Below are 11835 nucleotides of genomic sequence, written 5' to 3' on the forward strand. Positions count from 1 at the left end.
ATAAACGGAAATGTGCCTCTATGCTACTGTTACATGGATCTAAACACTAAGATATCCACAGACGTCTGATTAGAGTCAATTAAGGCTGGTCAGTTTTGTTTTTGTCTTAGCCATGAAAACACATCTGGAATTGGACATTTATTTTGCCATTAGGTCTCTTCCAAATTTACAATAAGTGAGTCTTGGTTAGGTAATGAGATCACTCCTAAATACCTTTCAACCACATTTAAACCTGGACGTTTTTTCCGTCTTTTTTGCTAATAAATTGTCAATATTCTTTAGATTTTTTTTTGTCTAGTCATGAAAAAACGCGTCTTTTAAAATTGCTTAACCATTTAAACCAGTTTAAAAATACTATTAAGGGCATTCTGTTAACGTCACCCCTCATTTTTTGGGGTTAAATTATTAGATTGTTTAGATGGAAGTTGTCTTTTATGGCTATCTAGAATTTTACCCGTTTCCAAATTATCCAACGTGGAACAGACATATTTGCATTACAATCGAACTTTCACTTCACTTCTTTTACTTGTTTTTAAGAAGCTAGTGGATTTTAAACGTATGTGATTTAATAATATGCTGGGACTAAAAGGAAGACCATTCTAACCATGTTAAGAACATAGTTCTGTTTTTAAGCGCCATGGTATCCTTGTGTAAGAAAAGGCATAGAGATGGACATTTACGTCAGTCACGTGTTCCCAATGTCTAGATTGAAGCTATTCAGTCCTGATCTGATACTTGGAAAGGAAAAAAGAAAAAAGAAAAATCAAACTCTAACATATACTATCTTTAGGTAACGGTTTTTCATATTTAAGCTTGTTTAGATGTAGGGTAACAGAACATTAGTCTTTTAAGCAAAAGTTTTCTTTGTAGAAAGGAATACCATTTTAACCAAAAATTGACTATAATTTTCATTAAAAGCAAGAGAAAAATCCTAGAGACAATGATATCCTTTCATTTTTCAGCTGACAAACTTTGCCCCTTACCTGAACCACATTTCCTGCTCTTTAATAAGAATTCAACATAACTATGTTTGATGATATTGCTGGCTGCTTTTCTTTTTGGAATTTTGGGAAAGCAGTTGAGGAGATTTAGTTGCTGTTAAACCATAAATGCTTTAAATACGCCAAATTGTTCAATTTTAAATGAGGATAGAGGGTTTGATGCAGTTAGAACTGTAGCATTGGTCAAAACGAGCTCACATGCATCATGATGTCAAAATTTTTTAGGGTTTATATTTATTTTTCGACTCCAAAACTTAAATATGAAGAGCTAATGGTGAAATTTGTGTCTGTGTGTGTGTCTTTGCATATATGTGTGTGTGTGTGTGGTGGGGGCGTTCTCGACTGACATCCTGAAACAATACGAGAAAGAGGAGTGCACGAATCCGCGCACCCCGAGCTGGTCTCCTTCCCTGTAATAGAGAGCGTCAGGCGCTTCTTAAAAAACACATTTTGTGGCTTAGTGGACTGGACTGGAGGAGCGAGGCGAGGACGAGCTGAACGGACAGAGATGTAAATAAAAACAGTCGTGCATGGCCCAGCTGAGCGAGGACTTTAGTTTGTTTGTTTTTCCTTTTGGATCAATCAGGCAGAGAGTGGCTTCTTTTGATTAAGCCCCAAATTGTCATTGGACAGAGGTAATCATGTGACAGGCAATTCGGTCCAATTTCAACCTTGTCTCCATGAATTCTATAGTTTAATGGTAGCTCGGTTCCCATACGGCCATAATCAGTGAAATAGAAGAAAAACACATCGGGGGATTTTTTTTTATATATCTATTTTTATTTATTTTCTTCATCGTCCTCACTGAGCCGCGACGTTTATAAAAATACGGCGCTGCAAACTTTCCTCGGCTCTCAGGGAGCGGAGATGAATTACGAATTCGAGCGAGAGAGCGGTTTTATCAATAGTCAGCCGTCGCTTGCTGAGTGCCTGACATCTTTCCCCCCTGTCGCTGATTCATTTCAAAGTTCATCAATCAAGAGCTCGACGCTTTCACGCCCGACACTGATTCCTCCTCCCTTCGAGCTGACCATCCCCAGCCTGAACCCGGGCAGCCATCCGCGGCACGGTCGGCCCAGACACAGCCCCGATGGCTGCAGCCCGCTGCCTACCGCCTCCCTACCCCCGGAGTACCCATGGATGCGGGAGAAGAAAGCCTCCAAGAAGAACCACCACTTGCCCAACTCCACCACTGCTGCTTCAACCGCCACCACCATCTCCAACGGACCCGTGTGCTTCTCTCCGAAAGGTGGGTGAATCCTAACCGATGCCTTCACTATCTGTTGCTGCATTTGGAGCCACTCACATATACCCCTCTAGGACAAGACTATAAATACAACAAAAATACTCCAGTATAATTTTATTATGGTGGGTGAATGTGAGTGTGAAGCATGGGAGTTAAGTTCGGGTAAAGTTTGGTGATGTAAGATGATTTATTCCCCTCGGCGAGGCAGAGTTTTGATGTGTGACATTAATGAAGAGTGATGGAGTGCCTTTGCCGAGTAGGGCAGCTGGAGCATTCATTAGACTCCCACACCAGGATGGACCTCACTGTTTTAGAGCGCTTCACGCTCTTGCAGGCGGTTATATTGTGCGTTAAAAGTCAAATGGAAATTTTATATCAATACAGACATTATGTTTAGGTAAAATATGCAGGTTAATAGCTTCAGTGGCCATTTTGCTTAATGTAAAAGTCATAACGTTAGATTTACAGGCAGTGGGGTTATGCAATTGTTGTGTCCTATTTTTTTTATTTTTCTATAATCCCTTTACTGTTTATTTTCCAGGCTCGCCTGAGATCGTGGAGGGAGCCGGTGGAGGAGGGGGCTCCCGCAGGCTGAGGACCGCGTACACCAACACGCAGCTGCTGGAGCTGGAGAAGGAGTTCCACTTCAACAAGTATTTGTGCCGGCCGAGGCGGGTGGAGATAGCGGCCTTGCTGGATCTGACCGAGAGGCAGGTCAAGGTGTGGTTTCAGAACCGGCGCATGAAGCACAAGCGTCAGACCCAGAGCAAGGAGAACCACGGTGGTGGGGATGCAAAGGGCCCTGGAGCCGACGACGGCATTCATAGCGAGGAGGACGAAGAGGGGGGCGGCCTGCTGTACGAGCAAAGCGGGCCCCTCCTGGAGAGAGATACCTGCTCCTTTCAGAACAACACACAGCAGCAGCAGCCGCAGCTGCACAATAACGGAGAGGCGGCCAGCTATGACAAAAATCTGAAACATTTTCCCAACCCGTCACCCACTGTTCCGGGCTGCATGTCAACAATGGGCCCCGGCTCTGCATCTGGGCCGGACAATAGCGACAGCCCATCAGCCCTGGATGTTTCTTTGCACGATTTTCAGCCTTTCTCCTCGGATTCCTGCCTACAGCTCTCGGACACAGCCTCGCCGAGCTTGTCGGAGTCTCTGGATAGCCCCGTGGACATTTCCGCGGACACTTTCTATTTTTTCTCGGAATCCCTAACCACAATCGACCTGCAGCATCTGAACTATTAACTCAGAGAAAAAGAAAATCCTTTACAACTTTCCCTCCCCGTTTGTGTGTGTGAGAGAATGTGTGTGTGAAGTAAGGCTACGACATTATTCCTTATTGTTTGTATGTGCGGCACATTTACTCTCGTGATATTTGACTTGACGATTAATACAAGGTAAGGACGGATTTAAATCACTGTACAAGCTCTGGTTAAAGTAGATTAACTACCATAACAACTTGATCACTTGAAATGGAAATTATGAGTGTGTGTGTGTGTGTGTGAATTATCCAACAGTGTTAGACCTATATGAAACTGGGTCGTTTTTTATTTTTGTATAGTTTTCTTGAATATTTTTGTTAGAATACACTAACTTGCTACAATCCTTCTGCTTGTGTTTGACTCTCTTCTTTTCACGATTTCCAGATTGAACTGTTGTTTTTTTTTACCCTCTCTCTATGTAAGCGAAATCTAAACAAGCGAAAATTAGGGGTTATGCAAATTAACAACAGGTTGGTAATGAATATAAATGATCTATTTATATTAGTTTGTAGACGGAACACTTGTTTGAATAAAACAAATATTATAGAAAGCGTTTAAACACGTGCATAAATAATACAATTTCATTTTTTTAAAATCTTCCATAGTAACTATGTTAATTATAAAATTTTAAAGAAAAAAACTAATTATATAAAATACAATGTAAAACAGAATAAAATAAACATAGCAAACTTTTAAAGCAAAATATTACTGATTTTATTAAATTTTTTTTTACAACATTAATTCCAAGTGCATAGGATCATAATATCAATATTTGCATCTCCAACTTCCAAACTATTTTTTTTAAGTATAATAAAAGGCATATTTTCCAACAGAGATCTAAGCAGGACAGGGCTGTTAACATTGAGTGCAAGTTGCAGGCAAATAATCCGAGCCATGTTTGCCTTCAGGAGCTCATAAATCAACCCGATGGCATGAAAGAGAAGGACGTTAAGGGGAGCAATTGTCGCGTAATGTGCACAAATAATAAAAAACACCCACTTACGTTTTCATACGGGACTCCCCGACTCCTAAAACTAAAAGGGGGCCGAGTCTCTGCATGCGTTGGGTAATAATTCATTTTTATAGCTTGTCTGAACAAGGCTCATGGCTTTGAGACAACAGTAGCAGTAGCAGCAGCAGCTTGCTTAGGGTTAAGAGGCTGCGCTGAAATTTAGGCCAGACTTCTCTTGGAATATTGAACATTTATCACATTTACTCCAAAGAAAAGCTGTCTTAAGTAGATATTATCTAAGCTTGTTTAACAGGAAAGTGTGCGTGTTTTGTGGACTGTAAGCCACTGGAGAAGTTTGTTTCAGCTGCACTTTAAAGCCTGCTATTCAAGAAACGATTATTAATAATCCTGAACTATTATTTTCATTAGACCTGAAGATATAGATTTTTACTCGATCTATGAAACTTAATTTTAACCTTATAATAAAAAAACTCCACAGTTGCGATGGATCGATATTAACCTTTGCAAATTAGTTTGAACTTTTATTGGGAAATCTGAAAGCTTTAAGCAGCTTGTTGACTTAGTGAACACTATTGGGAAAGTTTTCTGTGTGTACGCTTGTTTATATTGGAGGGGGTTAGAAAAAAGTATTTGCTACTTTTTTCCTCCTCACGGTGCTTGTTTTAACCAAATCATTCCGAGACAGCGCGCCTTTTCTGCGCTCCTGCGGCTCAGACAAAGAACCATGAAAAGCCTTCCGAGGTTTCTGCATGTGGTGAAGTTTCTATCCACCAAACATAGTGAGGCAGAAGCCTTCGCCCACTCAACTCACTGCAGAGGCAGCTGGGGGAGAAAGAAAAGGGAGGAGGGGTGGTGTGGGTGGAGGTGAAATTAAGCTCCCCCTTTCCCCAAACCACCACCGCCACTACCCCCCAAAACACACACACACTGGTGGAAAGTTTTTAACAAGTTAGTTTTTTCTTTTACATTAAAATCCAGATTTCTCTGATCTAAATCAACTTTCAAATACTTAAACAAGAAAGTAACCAATTTTTAGCAGATTGACTGGATAATAATTAAAAAGAAAATCTGGTAAAAAAAAAAAAAAAAAAAAAAAAAATACTTCGGTGAATCATTGGTCTTATTACCAATAAAACCAACCACTTGAGAGGGAAAGGTAAGCATCTCATTTTTAAAGTTTATACATCTTTAAATCAGTGTCCTAATCCAACTCAAAACAAACTCAATGAAATATCCAACTAGTTGGCCCTGATTTCATTTAAGACAAAATAAGAAAATTGTGGGAGGAAGATAAGAAAAGATAACAAAAGTTCTAATTAAAGGTAATTTGAGTCATAAATATAGTTTTAAAATTAAAATCTTAAAAATAGCAAACATCTGTTATTATTATGTGTGAGAAAAGTTTATAAAAGTGATGTAATGGGCAAACCATGCCTGATAAGACTGCATTTAAACCTATGGTGTAAAGAAAGTTAAGGACCTGCCAGCAAGAAGCATGAAAATGACGTCTACGGCTGTCCAGTGGCTGGAAGGATCTCTGTATTAGGAAAATTCATTTGAGGTGTTTAACTTTCTCCGGCCTTTGGGGGCGCTCGTGCGATCCTCGCTTTTCTTTTCCTTCCTCGGTGAGAGGTTATGCATCTGCTGCAAGTACCCCCCCTCCCCCCTCCCCCTGGCACCTCTCCGCTCCTTTTCTGTGGCCATTCATTTCTCCAGCAGCTTTATTTGATGATCTTAACAGGATAATCAGCCCACATTCACACCTCAGGCTACACGGGCGCTTTTAAGACCTTCTCTCATTATTATATCATCTGATCACCATACATGCGTAATGAATACATGTGGGAGTGGAATCACAGTACATGGCAGACCCTATGACCTGCAAGAGATGAAAAAATTAATACCCCATCAGCTTAATGGTAAATGTGTTTTCTTGCCTCTTCATCACCTATGACAACTCAAACATGATGTCAAATATCAGCATGCCGATTCAGTTGGAGTTTCACATAGCTATGCATTATCTTATGAATATAATGAGATGTTTATCTTTTATGTTTATCTCAAGATGTGAAACTACATGTAGAGAACAGTGGCTTTGAGGGGATCCCATGACGGGCAACCCCAGAGGGGTTCTGCAAGAGTCAGACTGAAACTTTGGTACTTTACGTGACATTTAAAATAAAATTCCAATTATAATAAATAAACCGATTAATGAATGTCCATCACAAACTAGAAGAGTAATCAGTAAATCACTGTAGTAATCAGGCTGTTAAAGAGAAAGTATAGTTCATAGACAGTGGGTAGGTGGGTGGTTTTGCTTGTGCTCTAAATTTACCTCCACCTGTCCTATCCAACCAGTCCTATTCATTTTTAATGGCTTCTTTACTTGAATCACATTGATTGTTTAAGGGGAAGAGACTGTGACTGGCAACTTTTATGTATTTAACTATTTATTTCAATCATTTTCTTGTCATTGTCAGTGGATCACTGTCTCCTATTTATCTCCCCTTGATGTCACCAAAATAAAATTTTGCACATTTCTAAAGGTTTGCAGTTTTTGTGTCATATCCCAAACCCAATATCATGAATGGCCCCCATTTGAGCACCCGTCTGAAAAAGTTTTGGAGCCGCCCCTGCTACATTAAGGGGAATACACAACAAGTAAACAGTTAAATATACAAAAAACGGTAGCAACTGTGTGAAATAGAAAGAAAGAAAGAAAGGAAGGAAGGAAGGAAGAAAGAAAGAAAGAAAGAAAGAAAGAAAGAAAGAAAGAAAGAAAGAAAGAAAGAAAGAAAGAAAGAAAGAAAGAAAGAAAGAAAGAAAGAAAGAAAGAAAGAAAGAAAGAAAGAAAGAAAGAAAGAAAGAAAGAAAGAAAGAAAGAAAGAAAGAAAGAAAGAAAGAAAGAAAGAAAAAGAACAATAGTTTGGTCTATATTGGAGGGAAATCTTCTTGCTTCTTCCTCACTGTCACACTGTGACAATATTTGCTGAGTGAAATCCCATAATGTTCAAGCGTGAAACATTTTGCATCGGAATGAGACATTAATAGCCCGCAGATACCCTGCAGCGGTGATGCGCACCCACCCACCCCACCTCATACATGGCCGTCCATCCATCTATCCAAGAAGGACTGACGCTGCTATTCATGTGATATCGTCGTTTTTATACCCGAGTGGGACACACGCACACAAAAACACTTATCCAAAAATTGGGTACCTGCAGGTCAGAGCGAAGGCCTTCCTCCTGATGGTGAGATAGCAGAGGATAAAATGTTATTCTCTCCATCACCAATGCAACAGCACGGCGTTGTTCACAGCCGCCTTGCTCCCTGCATGCGACCCCGGGACTCTCCACATCTATCTGCCTCCCAGCTCATTGTTTGCTCGGCCAATACATTAGCGGCGACGCGCGTCACCTTGATCGACGAGCGTTCGGAATTTAAATAGCCCCTCAAACACCAATCTGTCACCGGCTTAGGGGATAAGGACAAGTGCCTCACTGGTTGACCTGAAGCCACGTGACAGCAGCCGCTCATTGATATCGGTCAGTGCGCGCCCCCCTCCTCCCAACACTGATAACGATAGAGTATAGGTAAATGTTGGCACGGTCACTTTGGGTGAGGGTGGATTTAGAGGGTGTTTGTTGGAGAGGACGGCTCATCGGCCCCCGGAGAAAAATGCCACAATGAACAATTTCTTAGACTACTCGGTGATGAACGGAGAAGGTGGTTCATGCTCCATCAGGGCTTTCCACTCGGACCACGGGATTACAACTTTCCAGTCCTGCGGGTCTGCTGTCAACAGCTGCGGGGTGGATGAGCACTTTATGGCAAACAGGACCTCGCCTGACAGCATCCCCCATCAGCCGGGGTCTTACCAGTCTACTGCAAACACTTTGGGTCTCTCCTACGGTGCCCACACGGCCTGCAGCTCAACTTATGGGCCACAAGGTTTTTGTGGCACGTACAACCACTACACGCTGAACCAGGAAGTTGACTCTGGAGCTGCGTTCCCTCAATGCGGTCCACTGATTTTTTCGGGTAACCTATCCTCTTCTATGGTCTCTCAGCATCGCCACGGTTACAGTGCCACCCCACTGGGCCAGCTGCAGTATACCCACTCCGCCTATGGAGGCGGACACGAGCAGGCACCCCCTTACCATGGGGCTTCAAACCCAATGTCACCTCTGCATGCAGCTCATCTGGAGGCTTGCTGCTCACCTTTGTCAGAGGGCGTCTCCTCTGCTCAGACTTTCGACTGGATGAAGGTCAAGAGGAATCCACCAAAAACAGGTGGGTCAATAGTGTACAGACTCACCCGGTAGAGTCAAAACATCATAATTACCTTAGGCTTCGAAAGGACAGCGACGCGTCCCCCCAAAAAAATACTAATATTTGGTCAAAAACAACATACTAAGTGTTAAAATACAGTTTTGTGTCATTTTTTTGTCAGGCAGTCCTGAAAAGGAGCAATGTATTCAGAAGTTAGAGTGGCATTCCAAATGCAGTTGATATGTTTACTTTTTTTTCTCAGAGCAAAACATGAAAATACATCTAAATAAGTCAACTGATGTCTAAAGAGAGAATGGACAATTCAAGCTGTCATTTCTCTAAGATATGTTTTTATTTTATTTTTTATATATTTTTATCTATTCAACCATAGTTTCTGGGATAATTAACACAATGTCTGATCAACCTATAACTAAAAAAAGTCTATAAACCTTAAGTGTTTAAGAAAAGTGTGCCAACAAGTCAACTCTAATCTGCTTAGGACTAATCTTATTGTGTGTTATTGAAAGCTGTGTGCTCTTCACAGTAATCAGATAACTAAATGCCAAAGTGATCACATCAATATTATATTTGCATCTTTAAATCCTTAATTAGCACGTCATTACATATATTGATCAGGATATCAGTTGCGCCTTTTTGCCAAGAAAAACGTGTATATGCTGGTGCGTAAAAGTTGCCCCAGCTGCGTAAAATTAGATTCATTTTAATGGAGTCTAGAAGTTGTAAGTTTGTAAAGTTTTGTGGTAATAAATAACAAACAACATGGATAAATCTTGCTTTTTTGCCTTTAGTGAGATCCGGAGAATATGGTTACGGAAGTCAGGCGAACACGGTCCGGACCAACTTTACTACCAAACAGCTCACAGAACTGGAAAAGGAGTTCCACTTCAACAAGTATCTGACCCGCGCCCGCCGCGTGGAGATCGCGGCTGCGCTGCAGCTGAATGAGACTCAGGTCAAAATCTGGTTTCAGAATCGGAGGATGAAGCAGAAAAAACGTGAGAAGGAGGGTCTGCTGCCGGCGAAAGTTCCAACCGCAGAACCAGAAGAGATCATCCCAGAGAAAATGGACGATGCAGCATCTGAAAGATCAAGCTCATCTTTACGAACTACTCCCTCCCCCTCATCCTCCACAGTGTCATCCACTGGCACTGACACCTACACCAACTGAGGACCAACCATTACCTCCTCAGATCATGTTATCCTTTATACCAAAGTTAAAATGTGTTTTTGGATGATGTTTGTGTGGAACTTTATAACAATTTAAGACATTTCCGAATAGTATGGACTAAAGGTTTTAGAGTTGTTGCATATTCTTTAAAGTGTCTCCACAAAGCACCATTGTCCAATTATGCTTATTTGATCTGAAAATGTGGCATCCGATTCGTAAAACTAAGCGGAGAGACTTCAACCCAATACAATAAACCTTGACCTAGTGCTACTGTATTCCTATTTAAAGTGACAAATCTGCACACGCACATACCCCGAAAATGTGCCAAAGTTGTGCGCCATCGGCCACGGGGGTTGCTGTTAATGGGGCATCACGCAATCAACCAGATGACCTCGTTTATTTATCGTTAGTGAATAAATAGTTACAGTAGCTGTTAAATCGCTGTTACTCCTGTCTTTTAATTTATATGTGCGCTTGTTGACTGTTTGAATGTACTGTTCAGGATTTGCATGGTGCGTAAAACCTTCATGTGTCACCAGCGAGGCGCTGAGTTTTATCAGTTGTAGAGCCGGTCCTTCGGGGCTGTGAAAGGTTTTTATCAGCGATTCTAATTAACCAAATGGGACGAATGTAAAGTGCTTTCTCCTAAGATGCGGTTACGGGTCAATCATGTGTATTAAAAAGTGCGTTTTAAGAATAAATCTTTTATTCTTTGTATTTTTCTTTATGTGGGGGAGATCTTGGGAATGGTGTAGAGAAAACTTTAACCCTATGACCTAAAGCAAATATCGAATCAATGTATTTCTAAATAATAACGCAAAAGGATAGAAGAGAAATAATAAAATAAAAAAATAAAAAAATCCAAGTGTCTGCTTATCCGTCCGCTCATGTCAATGTATGCGGCCGTGCGAGCTCCCGTCCCAGGGGTGAACAGTTATTGGCATAATAAAGGCATGTTTATCCGAGAGGTAGGACGTCAGCGTCTTCTGTGATGGCAACCTTATCGAGCTACCGGCTTACTGAGAGGACAAAAAATGTATTGATTGAAACATCGGGGTTAATGCTATTGACTGATGTCACAAAATCAGTTCAACTTCTTCAGTTCACCAACTTATACGGAGGAGTCATCATGCCCCCCTAATGACAATATAAACTCCAAAAAAAACTTGCAATTCTACCGACAAAACTTCCTTTAACAAGCGTGACTCTCTAAAAAAAATGGTTTTAGACGTGAATTTCGAGCCATAGCTTGTTAGTAAAAGTCGGCGGCTGTAGATCACTCTTTCACTTTTATTTGATTAAACTCACGCATATACTCTAGGAAATGAGTTTGGTGGATGTTAGTCGTGTCGTAAAGCGTTTTATTATGTCAAAGGGCGCATACATTGTTTAAAACGCTGGCAAGGTTAACCATTCGGTAACTGTAGACACCCTTATTTTTATTTGTGTATATATAAATAGCAAAGTTTACACACACTTGTTGCACGGGGTGGGAGGCCGTTTGCTTGTAACGTCTCTCCGACTACTACGATTAACTGAAAATAACCAGCATTTAAATGTTAATGTCTGATGGAAAGAAACCAAATAAGCTTTCGTTTAAACAAAACGTAGGACGAAATAATTTTATATAGTTGGAATTAGACAAAGGCTCTTTTAGAGCTTATGATTATATCTAAATAGAATTTTAGACTGAAAAAAACATTAAATAGGATTTTAAAACAAATATCAGGCAATAGTATAAACAGTTAATTGAATTGAAAATGTATAATCCACTCTATTAATTCTCTCTATTTACCCCTTTGAAGAAACAAATTTCATATTTAACTTTTAATTTATAAATAGACAAGGCAGCAATTGTCCTCTTTAAGTTATAAATATAACTT

General features: G+C 40.6%; 2 protein-coding genes across 2 annotated transcripts; both read left to right on the forward strand.

Moving 5' to 3' along the window:
* The first annotated feature begins 808 nt into the window (after positions 1-808).
* LOC119779530 (homeobox protein Hox-A2a-like) lies at positions 809-3865 on the forward strand. The gene is made up of 2 exons (XM_038279209.1): positions 809-2250; positions 2789-3865. Exons 1-2 carry the CDS (start codon positions 1869-1871, stop codon positions 3499-3501), a joined length of 1095 nt encoding a protein of 364 aa, XP_038135137.1. The 5' UTR covers positions 809-1868; the 3' UTR covers positions 3502-3865.
* Positions 3866-7323: 3458 nt separating this feature from the next.
* hoxa1a (homeobox A1a) lies at positions 7324-11145 on the forward strand. The gene is made up of 2 exons (XM_038279211.1): positions 7324-8784; positions 9573-11145. Exons 1-2 carry the CDS (start codon positions 8178-8180, stop codon positions 9950-9952), a joined length of 987 nt encoding a protein of 328 aa, XP_038135139.1. The 5' UTR covers positions 7324-8177; the 3' UTR covers positions 9953-11145.
* Positions 11146-11835: the final 690 nt, after the last annotated feature.

This window comes from Cyprinodon tularosa, unplaced genomic scaffold, assembly GCF_016077235.1.
Source record: "Cyprinodon tularosa strain WSP-4 unplaced genomic scaffold, ASM1607723v1 ctg149, whole genome shotgun sequence".
NCBI lineage: Eukaryota > Metazoa > Chordata > Actinopteri > Cyprinodontiformes > Cyprinodontidae > Cyprinodon > Cyprinodon tularosa.